Source organism: Doryrhamphus excisus, chromosome 1 (assembly GCF_030265055.1).
Source record: "Doryrhamphus excisus isolate RoL2022-K1 chromosome 1, RoL_Dexc_1.0, whole genome shotgun sequence".
NCBI classification, from domain to species: domain Eukaryota; kingdom Metazoa; phylum Chordata; class Actinopteri; order Syngnathiformes; family Syngnathidae; genus Doryrhamphus; species Doryrhamphus excisus.
Genome location: NC_080466.1, coordinates 21,232,147 through 21,248,021, shown reverse-complemented (window position 1 = coordinate 21,248,021; position 15,875 = coordinate 21,232,147). Strand labels below are relative to the sequence as shown.

The window sequence follows — 15,875 nt, the reverse complement described above, 5'->3', positions numbered from 1 at the left end:
CTACTACCAGCAGGTAAGGTTATGGTTTAATATGCATGCATACAGTTTACATTGAAATGCTCCATTTCGCAATTCATATATATAGGAAGAAGTAAAGCTCATTTAATCCTACCCCCTCACTTGCACTAATGCACTAATTACTGTACAACATTATTCCATACAATGAAAGCAGTTGTCTGTAAACACCTTCAGTTGCTGTCAGGATCTATACCATTCTCCAATGCAATCGTTTGCGGTCTGGTTAGCGAAAGGTTTCCATGTCTGGGTGGCCTTGTCCTGCTGTCTTTTGTGTTGTACTGTGAATGTCATTGAATGTCGATAGATAGGTTGCTAATTCCAGTTCTTCTTGTTGAGCAGGCCCCTACCACATGGTATTGATGTCAATGCCAAATGTTACTGAATGTAATCCTTCCAACTGCATTGTTTGTTTTTTTTGTGGGTTGTATCCTCCATTTTCTGTGATGCCATGGTGAAATGATCATTAATGGCTATCCAGATCCTCGATATCTTTGACAACAAGCACTCTTGTCTCTAATGGTCTCCATTTAGCTTGATGTAAATTTTACTGTTGGTGCTCCAAGTACGTTGCTTTTTTCCTTGCTTCATCAAGTCTACATCACCCTTAATAATAGACTTTTGGACTACAATATCATAATTTTCACTGAAAAATTATTAGGCATACTGAGCTTGTAAGCTTGTTGCTGTGTGTAGCACAACATCACCACTCATGCATCACATTTTCATGCCAATACCGTCTGATATTGATAATGTTGTTAATATTGTTAATGCTCCTGGAATGATGGCCAGTTCAGAATTAATTTCCTTCACTTGGCTTCTGATTGGTTTATTGCTGCTAGCGTATCAAGTGGAATGCTTACCGAAGTGGCACAATTTTTGGAACATAAGGTGCACCCTAAATTTTTGATTAAATTTAAGTCTTTGAGGTGTGCATTAATGTTCTGCAAATTCATTCATTCATTTTCTACCGCTTTTCCTCACGAGGGTCGCGGGGGGTGCTGGAGCCTATCCCAGCTGTCTTCGGGCGTAAGGCGGGGTACACCCTGGACTGGTCGCCAGCCAATCACAGTGTTCTGCAAATACCGTACTGTAATTGTTTTAATGACCATTCTCACTGCGGGCGTTTTGACACAGTAGAAGTGTCATGTTCCGCAGGACAGGAGTTGTCATTATTATTTTGGTGTGTTGCACTTCCTGTTGTGGGGAAGTTGCAGCAGCTTGACCCCAATGGTGGCAATTACAATCAGTGGGGTTTAAAAGCCCAACATCTCCAAAGGGTTGCTGGTTCATTGTGACTGACTGGTGTACCCTCACCTGTGCTGTCACCTGAACTAAGTTGTGCCTGTTGCCTCTGTCTGATTGTTCTGTTGTCACCGAGCCTTTTGGTTATGTCCATACTCAATAAAATTACTTTTACGTACACCTTGCCGCTGGTGTCTCTGCATCTTGGGGGGGTCTAGCCATCGACAGCTTCTCAGATCGTGACAAAAAGAGTTAATAGAAGGACAGATGCAATTAGCAGGATTTCACTAAACTTATAAAACCAGTTATCACCAGACTTTGTAGAAAGAGCATTCCCGGGTCTCCATATTTTCCGAAAACATTGTCCTTGTTCCGCCACTTGCCTCCCCCAGCGCTTTACCTTAAAATGATCTTCTTATCTTTCTGTCCTGTATAATTTGTCTCCCTGTGTGGTGTTGTTATTGTTGTTGTATTTCTCGCTCCTTCTTCTCCCTCTGACTTTGTTGTAGTTAATATGAGAAAAGTTAAGACTTTGCAGAAAGTCTCCTTTTTAGAAAAGGAGAAAAATGAATACACACTTCTGATGAACATCACCAAAGCTTACTCACTTGTGTCTTGGCCATCGCTGGCCTGGACAGAATTAACTCACAAATGCTACGGTGCTGTCAGCACTGACTCACTTGATTCACTCACTGAATGGGAGAAATGAGTCTTAGTTTCAAACATGAAGCCACAATATGTAGGAGCCTCACATTAGAAGTCATGCTGACAGTACATTCATTCATTCAGCTAAACCGCCAGTTGCATTTAAGCGGGACATTTATTTGTTCAAAGCTTACTTTGGTTATCATTATTAAAACTTGAGGAATAAATCTGAGAAGAACGAACAAAGTTTGCAGCACTTAATCACCTCTGGAATGTTCCCAAGAGAAGTCACAGGGCATTGAAATGCAGTTAAATGAAGTAAACACAGTATTGACCCGAATGTTTTTCTTGAAATAGAAGTGTTTTCTTATATTTGGGTCAACCTGATGGTTGGATATGGGATAATCTCTCTCTGTTCTGAACTCCTGTTTCCATTCCAATGTTGTATTAAGCAGAATGATGCTGCACTGAGGAGCTAGGGGTGGTCTTTGTGTAATCGCCAACACCAATCCTGTGAGGAATGTGCGGTATGACCGCTCTGTGATAGAAAAGCCTCAAACGGGCGTTGGCATGCATGGCTAAGGTGGTAGAGTGGTCGTCTCCCAACCTGAAGGTTGCTGGTCCGATCCTCAGTCCTACCATGACCATGTTGAAGTATCCTTGGGTACGATAGTGATAGTGAAAGTTCTAAAGCTATACAAACAATTAAGAAGAGGCAGCTAATCAATGCACGTAATTACAAACTTACAGCAGAGAGTAACCAGCTCTGAACAGGAAATTAACACGTACAATAATAAGAGAGGCATGTTCTCCCCCGTGCATGCGTGGGTTTTCTCCGGGTACTCCGGTTTCCTCCCACATTCCAAAAACATGCTAGGTTAATTGGCGACTCCAAATTGTCCATAGGTATGAATGTGAGTGTGAATGGTTGTTTGTCTATATGTGCCCTGTGATTGGCTGGCCACCAGTCCAGGGTGTACCCCGCCTCTCGCCCGAAGACAGTTGGGATAGGCTCCAGCACCCCCGTGACCCTCGTGAGGAAAAGCGGTAGAAAATGAATGAATGAATGAATGAATAATAAGAGAGAATAATAACAAGGCTACACAGAGCGCACACATCCAAAAACCGAAAATGACGTTACCGCATACGTCAGCAGCAACTGTAATCTGTTTTGAAATGCCTCTATTATCATGTATATGTTGTGATGTATATGGTTATCACAATATTCATTTTAGGCTATATCGCAATCCCTATTTCCTCTCAACAAAATCCTGATATTCTGCAGTGGAGTAAATGACGGCCCAGAACCTCTGTATAAAGCATGGTAATTCATATTTACAGCAATAGTATGGTCATATTATTATGTTTTCATCCTTTTAGTTCGATTTTATGTTCTTATTCTTCAGCTTTTAACTCCAGTGTTTTGTTTTTATCTTTTTAGTCATATTTTCTGCTCTTGGTCTTCAGTTTTTTAACTCCAGTGTTATGTTTTATCTTTTAGTCCTATTCTATGCTCTTAGTCTTTAGCTTCTAACTCCAGTGTTTCCTCAGGGGGGTCCTCCACACTGGGGGCTGTTCGGGTATGCTGAGGGGGTGCCATCCTTGGGTCCCTTCGACACGGCCGGCTGGGGGTTCCTCCCTTTAATGTGGGGGTCCGCCCGTCTAACGGAGTCGGGGGGCCCGGGTGCTGGTCCTCCGATGGCACGGCCTGCAGCTCCTCCCAGTGTGGACGGCCCCAAAGGTGGCGTTTCCTTGTTCCTCAGTACCATGCCATGTCTCCCTACTGTGTGTGATTGTGTGCTTGCGTGTGTGTGCGTCCTCCAGCAACAACAACACTCTTGAAAAACACACACACACATTGTATCATGTTACGCTTGCTTTCACACTAAAAGCCCTCATGTGCCACATAAAGATACCACCAAATATGCAGTCAGACTGCTCGCCAAACACCCACACGCTCACCAGCGAGCTGTAGAGGAACGCCGAGTAATGTCCCGCATCAAGCGCTACCACAGGGAATCAGCTGGGATTTGATAACAACATATGTTCTCGTGGAAAGGGATTGAAGTGGAGAAGTCCCTGGAGGGGAAGCTTTGACTCCACCAGCACCTTCCAAATCTCTAGTAAAGACAGACAAGTCCATGTTATCGCTTCCATCTCTTTGGTGATGCCAGTGGATTTATTTAAGGATCACAGCGGCATGATATAACAGGATGAGCAGTGTTTTGATTGACATTGTTATACATGTATCCATTTAAGACTTGGTTTGTTTTGGTTTGCAACCGTGCAGGTCTTGGTCTAAACCAGGGGTGACAAACTTTCTGACTCGCTGGTCACATTGCCTAAGAGGACGTCTATATATATATGTGGTTGTCAATCAGAAAGACATACTACTTCCTCACGGTGCAACAAAATAACCCATTGCATCACATAAATCCACTACTACTACATGGGTAATAACTAAACACTAAACATTGCCTGCAAGGCATGCTGGGTCATTCAAGGGAAACAACAATTTGAACTATGGTAATGGTAATGGTTTCATTTTATTTGAACATGCATACACATTGCTATGGAATGCATCACATGGTAAAAAAAAACATGACGTACCGAAAACCAAGGCATTTTTCCTCATTGGAAATAATGTAAAGCTCGTTAATTTACACACAGAAAACAATGTGAAATAGTTATAAATGACGAATGGATGGAACTTAACGGGCGAGATTCAATTCAATCAGGTTTCTGGCCTTTTTTTTTTTTTTTGGCTCCATGGCAGTTTATTTTGCAGTTGCACACAGTTCAAAATGTAAGGACAGCAAGTCAGCAACGTGTTAGGTGCTTTGTTTGGACTTTTGATTTCACGTAACACACAGGTCAAATGGACCACTGTAGAAATATGCAACATTGTGCAAAAATGTATTTTTCGATGAAAACCGAATCATACAGAAAGTGGAGTGTACAAAAACCGAGGTTTGATGTTAACTTTGTTATACTTTGAGAGTGAACTGCAGCCAATTTAATGTAATCTCAGTTGGGAGGACACTTTCAGAATAGACTTCCTCACCTCAAAGATTGAAAGACCTCAGAAAAGCAGTGGCCTGAATAAAAAGTGACAGATAGCGTGACGCCAGTCAGTGTGGAAGGTACCAGGTTGGAATTTTCGCCTACAACTTGTGATGTGTTTGTGATTCGTGTCATACGGACTAGTTTGTCTCTGAATATGTCCAGGAAAAGTCCAACCAGCCATCTAGTTAGTTCTGTGAAATTAACTTTTGATTAATTTGAATAGTGACACAAATATTCACATAACATTGTTTTAATATGTCTCCAGGGACCCAGCTCACTGGAGGACCTGTCCAATCCTCGGTTGGCCAGCACACAGCAGCCTCGAGGCCGCAACAGTTTTGTCCAGGAACACTTCCAGGCCCAGTACAGGTGAGAAGATTCCGCTTTTTCAGATTTACTTCTCGACCGGCAGTTGTCTCCTGTTGGCTTTGAAACTGACCTTTTATCCCCGGCAAATATTAATATGGTCAATATGAAGTCATTGTTTGAAGAAACTGCAGGAAAGATACAGTACAATTAATTCGTTTGAAAAGGTCAGATGAAAATCTAACCAATGTTCCAATTTCAGACACGCAGAAATATTAACATAAAACACTTTTATAAGGAATAACTGTAGTTTTATATGTGGATACCAAAGGGAAATGCATATAAATGACAAATAAAATGGCTAAATCAGCATTAAATGTTTTCTTAATCAAAGTTTTAATACTGACATTTCCTCACATTCTTCTTCTTGGGCACTGGACTAGTTTTAGTGCGTACTGGCTGTATGATAACCGAGACAGCGTACAAAAATTGTACAAAAGACTGTATATACAGTACATACCGTTGGACTGTTGTGTTATTTAATAAACATTTATAACATAGATGGATTGTTTAATACGTTGTTTAATTTGTCACTTCTGAGGCTATTGTTACAAGCTGCTTAGGATATAAACTAATCACACCCTATCAACACAGTAATCCCTTGTTTATTGCGGTTAATTGCTTCCAGACCCAACCACAATAAACACATTTCCATGAAGTAGGATTCCTGATTTATTAAAAAAACATTGTTGTAATTACAGCATAGAAAATATGTACAACATGTTTTTTTTTATATTAGAGCTCTCTAGACATGGAATAGCACCCCTACAGTCACCTTTACACTACTATTACCCAAAATAGTAGCTATAATCAGATAAATTAAGCAATTTAACACTTGTGTTATACATGTAGACATGTGAACAGGAAGTGATGTTATTATGTTGATGAGGATTCATTTCATTCATTTTCTACACCGCTTGTCCTCAAGGGATGATGAGGGTCATTATTATTGTTGTGTCTGTTGTGAGATGATTCAAAGCTTTTGTTGATAGTGATGAAGTCTGGTGCATGTGTTGCTCGTGACACTTCGTGGCTAGTGTAGACGACCATTCATTATAATGTCTTTTTCATTCATTCATTTTCTAACGCTTATCCTCACGAGGTTCGCGGGGGGGGTGCTGGTGCCCACCCCAGCTGTCTTCGGGCGAGAGGCGGGGCACACCCCGGACCGGTCACCAGCCAATCACTGGGCACATATAGACAAACAACCATTCACACTCACATTCATACCTATGGACAATTTGGAGTGGCCAATTAACCTAGCATGTTTTTGGAATGTGGGAGGAAACCGGAGTACCCGGAGAAAACCCACGCATGCACGGGGAGAACATGCAAACTCCACACAGAGATCGCCGAGGGTGGAATCGAACCCTGGTCTCCTAGCTGTGAGGTCTGCGCGCTAACCACTCGTCCGCCGTCCCGCCCTTATAATGTCCTTTATTGCCTTAAACTGTATTTGTATTTTAGCTATGTAAATTACGTTTTGAAAAAACTCAATAACTCAATAGAGTGAGGGTGTGATGTTTGAAGTGCGGAAGGACGACTGTATTATTTATTGTCAATAGGCTGGGTATAAAGTTCTCTCATCTTGTCGTGGGGCGTTTACGGTCAATTATGAACCCCCACAGAAATTAACATTCATTTTATTTTGCCTTTAATAGGATAGGAATACTAATCTTTACATTTTCTGTTTGTTATAGATCACGGAAGCAATTGCAGTCCTTAAATGTTATGTTATAATTTTTTTCTTACCGTGCAACACAGTTCAATTACAGAATGATCAATAAAAAGGTCGACCGCTGACAAAGGTTGTACGCTACATTGCCATGTTAAGCTGACATTAATTAGGGCTGTATATCTCCATCACTGGAGTTGTATTGAAAGGAAGCTTTATCTGATGGTGATACTCCTAGGCTTTAGGCTCTAACAAGGTCTTTTTGGTCTCTTGGTATTCAGAGGTTTTGCTGCCCTCTGTTGGAAGTCAACCCACATAGCTTAAAATAGAACCACATGTAAATTTATAAACCATGAATTCCAAATTTGAGTCCCCCATTTAAAAAAACAAAAAAAAAACCATGCAAGTCTACTGCTTGTATTCAATACCTCTGTCACACCGATTGGCACTTACACACACACTGCAGGTTTGTAATCACTTGCTTGATTGACACATCTTGTTAAGTCTAGAGCGCACTAGGTTCATCTACTGTGCAACAGCTGGACGCTCTGTCAGTGATTAGCGGCTGCAGCGTCACAGCTAACAAGCTTATCTTGTAACTGCTCGCCTTACAGCATTGGACTGAGCAAAACAGTTTACTCCTCCCTCTACTCACTTGTGAGGGTTTTAAAGAACGCAAGTCAATGAATGCAACACGAGAGATGCAATCTTCCGGCTTTTTACTTCAGAGCAGCATGACAACTAAGTTGGAATAACACCACACGCATGTGTCAAATTGACAATATGGGGCTACATCTGGCACATTTACATAATTGAAGTAAGGGATGGAGCGTATAATATCATAATGATGCTATGTACTGGCAACAACTGCTAGACTGCAAGAAAATATGTACACTCGTCCCTCGTTTTTCGCAGGTAATTGGTTCCAGACCCAACATTTGCACCCCTATAGTGTACTGCTTTGACCTGAGCTACGTCTGACTGTCCTTTGGTGTATTATTTCAACTAATCAATGAAAATATCAATGAGTTACAGTACCTTGAATGTGATGCCATTCAAAATGAACAAGACTCTAAGACTCAAATCTCTCTTAAAAATGACACCACTGAAACAGATTTGGATAGTTTCGTCATGGCGCATTGAGTATCAATCAAATAAACAAGGTTGTCACTTTGATATTGGACTCTTATCCCTCCTGAATGTTTGATGAAAACCACCAATTTGCTGCAAAGCTGCATTTGTTCTTTTTATTATTCAAAATAAACAAGGATTTTAATCGTACTCTATCAAAGAACTCAATACGTAACCCTTCTCTTATATTTCCAGGTGCTTGGGTACTGAACAAAATGAAAGCGTTTAAACAAGAAGCCACTTTATTTTCATCGTGTCGCTCGCTCAAAACTTTCCATCTCAGCTGTGATCATCAGTTGCAGCTGTTTGTAAAATCAGATCAATTAAATTTGCAGTGTTTTGTTTGTACTGTAGCAGTAGACCTGCGACTGTCACTCTGTCTCTGCCTTCCTTCTCCGTCTGTTTTAATTGGTCTCCCTTCCTCTCATCTTCCTTCTCGATTCCTTTTATATCTGACAGAGATGCTCCACGGAGGGAGTCGGCGCAATACTCTGATCAGAATAAATGTTTGCGATTACACCCAGCGCTTGTCTTGAGCGTCGGGCTGCCGACTCGGGAGTCGCACAGTGACGTTTGAATGAGTCTTTTTCCTCCTCTCGCTGCCACTCTCAGTTTGTGATGTCTATTTTTAATGGGCTGTTGTCCCCAAGATGCCATCTAGGTCTAGACAAATGCCATTGCTCAGTTTATATAACATGTATGATGCTTTTTATCATAAATGTTGCACAAAAAGGACTCATAGATAAAAAAAAATCTGGTCTAAATTGTTTATTCTCATTTCATATGTGCTTAAGAGAAATGGTAACATACACAAAAGACGCCAGGAATAGTAATCCCTCGTTTATCACAGTTAATTGGTTCCAGCTGTGATAAGTGAATTCCCACAAAGTAAGATTCCATCCATCCATTTTCTATACTGTTATGCTGGAGCCTATCCCAGCTGTCTTCAGGCAAGAGGCGGGGTACACCCTGGACTGGTGGCCAGCCAATCACAGGGCACATATAGACAAACAACCATTCACACTCACATTCATACCTATGGACAATTTGGAGTCACCAATTAACCTAGCATGTTTTTGGAATGTGGGAGGAAACTGGAGTACCCGGAGAAAACCCATGCAAAATTTTTAAGTATTATTTTTAACATAATAACATTAGGGACCCCTATAGTCACCTTTACACTCCTACTACCCAAGATAGTTTTAGACATTTAAGACTCATGCTTGTGTGTGTTGCAATACATGTGTTCCGGATATGTGGAGGACAGGAAGTGATGACAGAGGTTAGGAATTAAGTTTTTGAATGTATTTTCGCAAAGCATTATATTTGTGTTATAGTTAATGTAACAATTTTTATGCTTGAAAATACTTAATTTTCACAAAAAATACATAAAATTTGCTTTCTTGACTAATACCACATCGGATTTACAGACGAAATAGCATGATTAATTAATTAATTGGTGTACAGATTCTCATGTCACAAGATCTTGAAAGGTCAAAAAGTGACAAGATTTCATTCATTTTCTACCACTTATCCTCACGAGAGTCGCAGGGGGTGCTGGAGCCTATCCCAGCTCTCTTCAGGCGAGAGGCGGGGTACACCCTGGGCTGGTCACCAGCCAATCACAGGGCACATACAGACAAACAACCATTCACACTCACATTCATACCTATGGACAATTTGGAGTCGCCAATTAACCTAGCATGTTTTTGGAATGTGGGAGGAAACCGGAGTACCCGGAGAAAACTCAAGCATGCACATGCAGGGAGAACATGCAAACTCCACACAGAGATGGCCGAGGGTGGGACTGAACTCGGGTCTCCTAGCTGTGAGGTCTGCGTGCTAACCATTCGTCCGCCGTGCAGCCGACAAGATTTCTTGTAAAAAAAAATGCCTTGTGGACACAAGGCTTGGACGATAACAAAGAATTAACCACAAAATAAGTAAATAAATATATAATTTTGTCAGCCTCAGTATACCGCCATGTGCATTCAGGTCTGTTTGTCTCATCTCGCGCCTCTTAACAGGCAGGATCAGAGTTCAGTCTGTACATCGCTTTCAATACCGTGGAGCGTTTGTTCCAAAGAACAACGACATGAACTGAGTGAGCTCTTTTGTCAGTCTCTCTGCAAGAAAAACAAAAACAAACATCTCTTGCACTTTAGTCAGAAGCTCTATTATAATAGTACGATGAAGAGATCGACAAAGACATGGTAAAAAGCTAAAAATATAAAGCAATACCTACACCAGGGGTGCTCATTAAGTCGATCGCGATCTACCGGTCGATCGCGGAGGTGGTACTGGTCGATCGCTGGTCGATCGCGGCGTGACATTAAAAAAATATCATCCTCGCATCAATGCCGTCACTTGATTGATATACAGGGCAGCCATTCAGATGACAACTGAATGTTGCCCTTCGGGCGACCAATCAAATCAAACAACGTCTCTAAGTGCAGCAGAACTTACGATGTCAGCCTATCATCCATCCCCGTTACTTGATTGACATACAGGACAACCAGTCAGATGACAACTGAATTTTGACCTTTAGGTCACCGCTCATGCGTAAACAACGATGCAAAGTGCTAAGCTAGTCGGCGAATTGCGTCAGATTTTAAGCCCTCGCTAAAGTTTATGGTCACTAAAATGAGTGAAGTAGCTGGACCAAGTAAAAAGGCAAAAACATATCACTTCCATACGGAATGGGAGGTGGACTTTTTTTTCACAATGTCTTTTTCGAAGTGTGTTTGCCTCATATGCCATTCTACCATCGCAGTACCAAAGAAGGGAAATGGGGAGTAATGTGGAGGTAATTACAAAAAATGTTAATAGTTAATTATGTGTGTTTTGCAATATTGGCTCATTTGGTTATGTAAGGTACATCAACATACATTGTACGTACAAATAATCCTCAATACATTTGAAAATAAATAGATGTTTTGCATTTTTGTAGTGGGTAGATCATTTTGACTCGGTCATTTTAAAAGTAGCTCGCATGCTGAAAAAGTGTGAGCACCCCTGCCCTACACATTGTTGTAAACATTATGCAAATTAACGTTGTGTCTGGTTAGGGTTAGTTTCCTCGATCCTTAGCAACTTGCAGCGATTTATTCATTTTCTTACGTACATTCATCTTTTGAATAAAAGTTGCAATAGTGTTTGATTCTTGGTCATCCAGGGCACCGTATTCCACAAAGGTTGGATGGAGGCAACTGGACTTGCATATAGACTCTGATGTGTTTGCCTTTCTTGTTTAAAAAAAAAAAAAAAAAAGACACTGATGGGTTCTGCCGGTGTCCTTTCCGATGTCCTCTTTGCTCGCCAGGTTGTATCAACTCTGCTGTCCTGCATGGTATTCATATTTAATGTTTCCTCCCTCTGAGCCCCCTCGACTTTGTTGTCCTTTTTTGTCACTTTGCTAACTCGCTTTAGTTTCAATATTGATCTCTCTGTCTCTGTTGCCCTCATCCTCCAGTTCTGAGATACAACTGTTTTTTTTTTTTTACTTAAGATCTGAACAGCACTCCATTTTTCCACCCAGATGGCCTAATTCAGTGTTTAACATTCATCGGCAATCATCCACAGTCTGCTGCATGCAAATGACCAGACACTAAATGCGTAGCTGCACTGACACCATGCTTTCTGTGTGTTGATGATATATAATCCTGTATATGCCTTGGTTCATCAGGCCAGCACTGGTTTAACACAGTAATGACAAAACGGTGTCATGTTTTCTTTTCTCCTCAGGTCGTCTCTCACGTGCCCTCATTGCCTTAAGCAGAGCAACACCTTTGACCCGTTTTTATGTATCTCCCTGCCCATCCCTCTACGGCAAACCAGGTAATACATGCAAATCTTTACAGATATATGTTGTGAAAAAGCAAGATTCATTGAAATTGACTGATTTTATGTTTGTTTGTGCTCTTAAAAAAAATATTATATGAAATTAATATTTTAATTGTATTTTTATTTTTTATATTTTAATATAATTATATATTTATATATATAATTGTATTTAATTATAAAGAAAAGAACAATAAAATATCTGGAATAATTAGCAAAATAATACACATAGATATAAATTTTATATATTTAGTCAAATTTATTGTATATAGTCGCAACTAATAAATGATATGCTATCAGTCTTTTTAATGTTGTCATGTTTCAGTTCATACTGTGTCCACAACAGTAAACTATGGATTTCTATCAGAGGTTGTATGTGAGTGGTGTGCCACTCGGCTCAGTATTAAGACCATTGCTCTTCTCCATCGTTATGATAAAGATGTCCATATTTTTTCTCTTTCTTCATGGTACACATGAAAATAAATCCAAAGTAGTTGAAGACATTCTTCTATTCGAGTTAAATAAGAAATAAAAAAGCTCCAGTTAGTGTTATTTATATAGTATTGTACAGTGTGATTGTTTCTTGTCTGATAACATTCAAGAGTTCAATTTTTTTATTACTTCTTGTATATACACACCCCTGATAAAATATTAAGACCAGTTGGAAAAATTGCAATAATTTACATTTTGCAGTCTTAGGTAGAGCTTCAAAATGCAGAAAGAAGAAATACGAGTGTTTTGGGTGATGCGTGATGCAATTCGGGTGGTGGTCAAGGGCGGGCTTGCGTCTGGGATATAAAATATTTATAATGTTTTGATGTGGGCCATAGTTAATGTGTTTAATTTCATTTTCAACAACCAATGACAACATTCAGAAATGACATGCATAAGTTAGGATAAATTCCACCATTTAAAGTTCCTTTATTTAGTGTATATATCACAATCCCTCCACTTTTGTGCTTGGTAGGCACGTCTTAGTTTCATCTATGCAGACTTTTCATTACATAAAATACAGCTGGCTTGCACAAAAACACACATACTAATATTGAGCAGTACTGCTGCAGCATTATCTTAGCAGAAGGCATGCAGGGTCTCATGTCCCGAAAGATCAAGTATGAGCGGGCTGGCAGCAGGACGCCGATGCCTGTGTGCTTCAGATAATACCAACAGCAGCAGCTTCCCTTAATAACATAAACACTGTGTTTAAAGGGGCAATTTATACTAATAAAAACAGGGCTAGGGCTGACCCATTTTTTCTTGTCGTAACACACTGTTCACCTCAAGAGGTGATGATGAGAGACTGGTCGACATTGGATTGAATTCATCTGTTCCAGGGTTAAACTTTGTGCCATGATGAAATATTTACTATTTTACCTTTCTTAAAAGAAGTTAACAATTGTAGTTGTAGAAGTTGTCTGGAAACGATTGAGGCATATTTATTATAATAACTTGACACCAAACAAAATACGACCATGAGCGCTCCACACCGGCATAATAATGTCGAAGCTCTCCTTTTTGCATTCCTACACAACAGAAATGAATGATGAACGGGAAAAAGGTCTATTTGTGACAGCGATGAACAAAGTCACAGCTATGGTTGGTGCGTTCAAGGACCCGCTGGAAACAAAGCCTATATAGAAATATTCATTCATTCATTCATTCATTTTCTACCGCTTATCCTCACGAGGGTCGCGGGGTGTGCTGGAGCCTATCCCAGCTGTCTGCGGGCGAGAGGCGGGGTACACCCTGGACTGGTGGCCAGCCAATCACAGGGCACATATAGACAAACAACCATTCACACTCACATTCATACCTATGGATAATTTGGAGTCGCTAATTAACCTAGCATGTTTTTTGAAATGTGGGAGGAAACCGGAATACCCGGAAAAAACCCACACATGCACGAGGAGAACATGCAAACTCCACACAGAGATAGCCGAGGGTGGAATTGAACTCCGGTCTGTGCTGTGAGGTCTGCACGCTAACCACTCGACCGCCGTGCAGCCCACACTTTAAAATATGTATATGTATATATATATATATATATATATATATATATATATGTGTGTATATATGTACATATACTATATGTGTGTAAACCCACACATGCAAATAGAGATGGCCGAGGGTGGGATTGAACTCGGGAACTCTAAAATGTGTGGCATCTTTTGGTGAAAATCTATGATTAATCCATAGTTAATCCAAGCAAGTATCAATTAATCAGGATAGTAGACTATTTTCATTCATTCATTTTCTACCGCTTATCCTCACAAGGGTTACGAGGGTGCTGGAGCCTATCCCAGCTGTCTTCGGGCGAGAGGCGGGGTACGCCCTGGAGAAGTGGCCAGCCAATCACAGGGCACATATAGACAAACAACCATTCACACTCACATTCATACCTATGGACAATTTGGAGTCGCCAATTAACCTAGCATGTTTTTGGAATGTGGGAGGAAAACCGGAGTACCCGGAGAAAACCCACGCATGCACGGGGAGAACAATGCAAACTCCACACAGAGATGGCCGAGGAATATAGAAATATATGATAATAATTATTAAGCCGTAATTTGACATGACATATTGTGACCATTGAAATCACATGATCTGACAAACATAGCAAGATTAACACATGTTTGGGTGTCATGACTACTTTAAGCTTAAAGCCACAAACGAGTACAAGGCAGGATTTGTTTTGTGATGACATCTCTGTTTCCCGTCACTCTCATCCTTGTTATTTCCCATATCGCTGTCTTATCTTGAATCACCTTCAAGGATGAAAACTGCCAGCACATTATACAGTTGAATGCACAATATTAACTTGAAATATTAAATTTTTAGCTATTGCATTCCCTGTGTGATACAACTCCGTCTCTCTGGGTAAATTATTATTTTTTTTTCATGTTTACATTTCTGCAACTGTCCCAGTAGGACATTTGGCATTATGCATCCGAGTACACACAGTCAGAGGGGTCTGAGAAATATGACTTAGCTATGAAGTCGCGCTCAGCCAAATGAGATTATCCATACTTGTGAAATTGGATTATATACAACAGCACCAGCGAATCAACTACCCCCCCCCCCCTGAATATATGTTAGATTATACAATGTGCGACACTGCATGCCTTGCTTATTTTTTTTAGAATGTTTTGTTTTGCTGTTTTTCAGCTAAGTTAAGTCAACTGTATTTCGGCAGGCTGATTTGAAGAGAATGTCCCTGTCTGTTTGCAGGCCCATGTGTGTAACGTTGGTATTCAGCACCAAGGGTCAAAGGTACCTGCGGGTTGGCCTCGCTGTGCCTCTTTTTGGTTCCTTGTCTACCTTAAGAGCCATGGTGGCTGAGGAGGGGGACATCTCTCCAGACCAGGTACACACTACATTATTTGACCTGGAAATGATATGAGGCCACCAACTCACCATCACATACTGTGAAACCAAAGCACTTTAAAGGCCGTTTAAAGTAGTATTATGTAGCTACTTGACCCTAAAATTGAAGCTTGAAACCCATGTTGATGGTACACTGGCTTGGTAACGGCCATGGTTACACAAGATCACCTTCACTTATCTATAATGGTCATACATCTCGGTCAACAAATACACCAGTTATTTGTAATAACCATGCTGGCTTGCAAAATAAATTTACATCTGTAGTAGGGGGACTGAGAACAAAACGTACGTATACCCGACCGTTGCTGTAAACATTCCCTATTATGCAAAATTGGCTTTTTAATAACATCTTTGTTTTTGTATGCATGTTCCGTTTTTTTAAAGGCTTGGATTTTTAAAAAAAATGATACAAATAAGAAGTCAAGGTTCCCGTATAGTGTCACAGTTATTGTATGGCTAAACAGTGTGCCTAAGGAATCGAGTTCCCCAAACAAAACATCCACATGTT

The 15,875-nt window shown here is 40.5% G+C and overlaps 1 protein-coding gene across 1 annotated transcript in view; it reads left to right on the top strand.

The window, feature by feature from the left end:
* The window catches only part of usp43a (ubiquitin specific peptidase 43a), a 75,601-nt gene that overhangs the window by 22,559 nt on the left and 37,167 nt on the right, over nucleotides 1-15,875 (top strand). Inside the window, exons 3-5 of the mRNA XM_058065343.1 lie at nucleotides 5,237-5,340; nucleotides 11,888-11,980; nucleotides 15,212-15,347. Coding sequence (XP_057921326.1) covers nucleotides 5,237-5,340; nucleotides 11,888-11,980; nucleotides 15,212-15,347 — 333 coding nt within the window. The remainder of the gene's footprint in view (nucleotides 1-5,236; nucleotides 5,341-11,887; nucleotides 11,981-15,211; nucleotides 15,348-15,875) is intronic.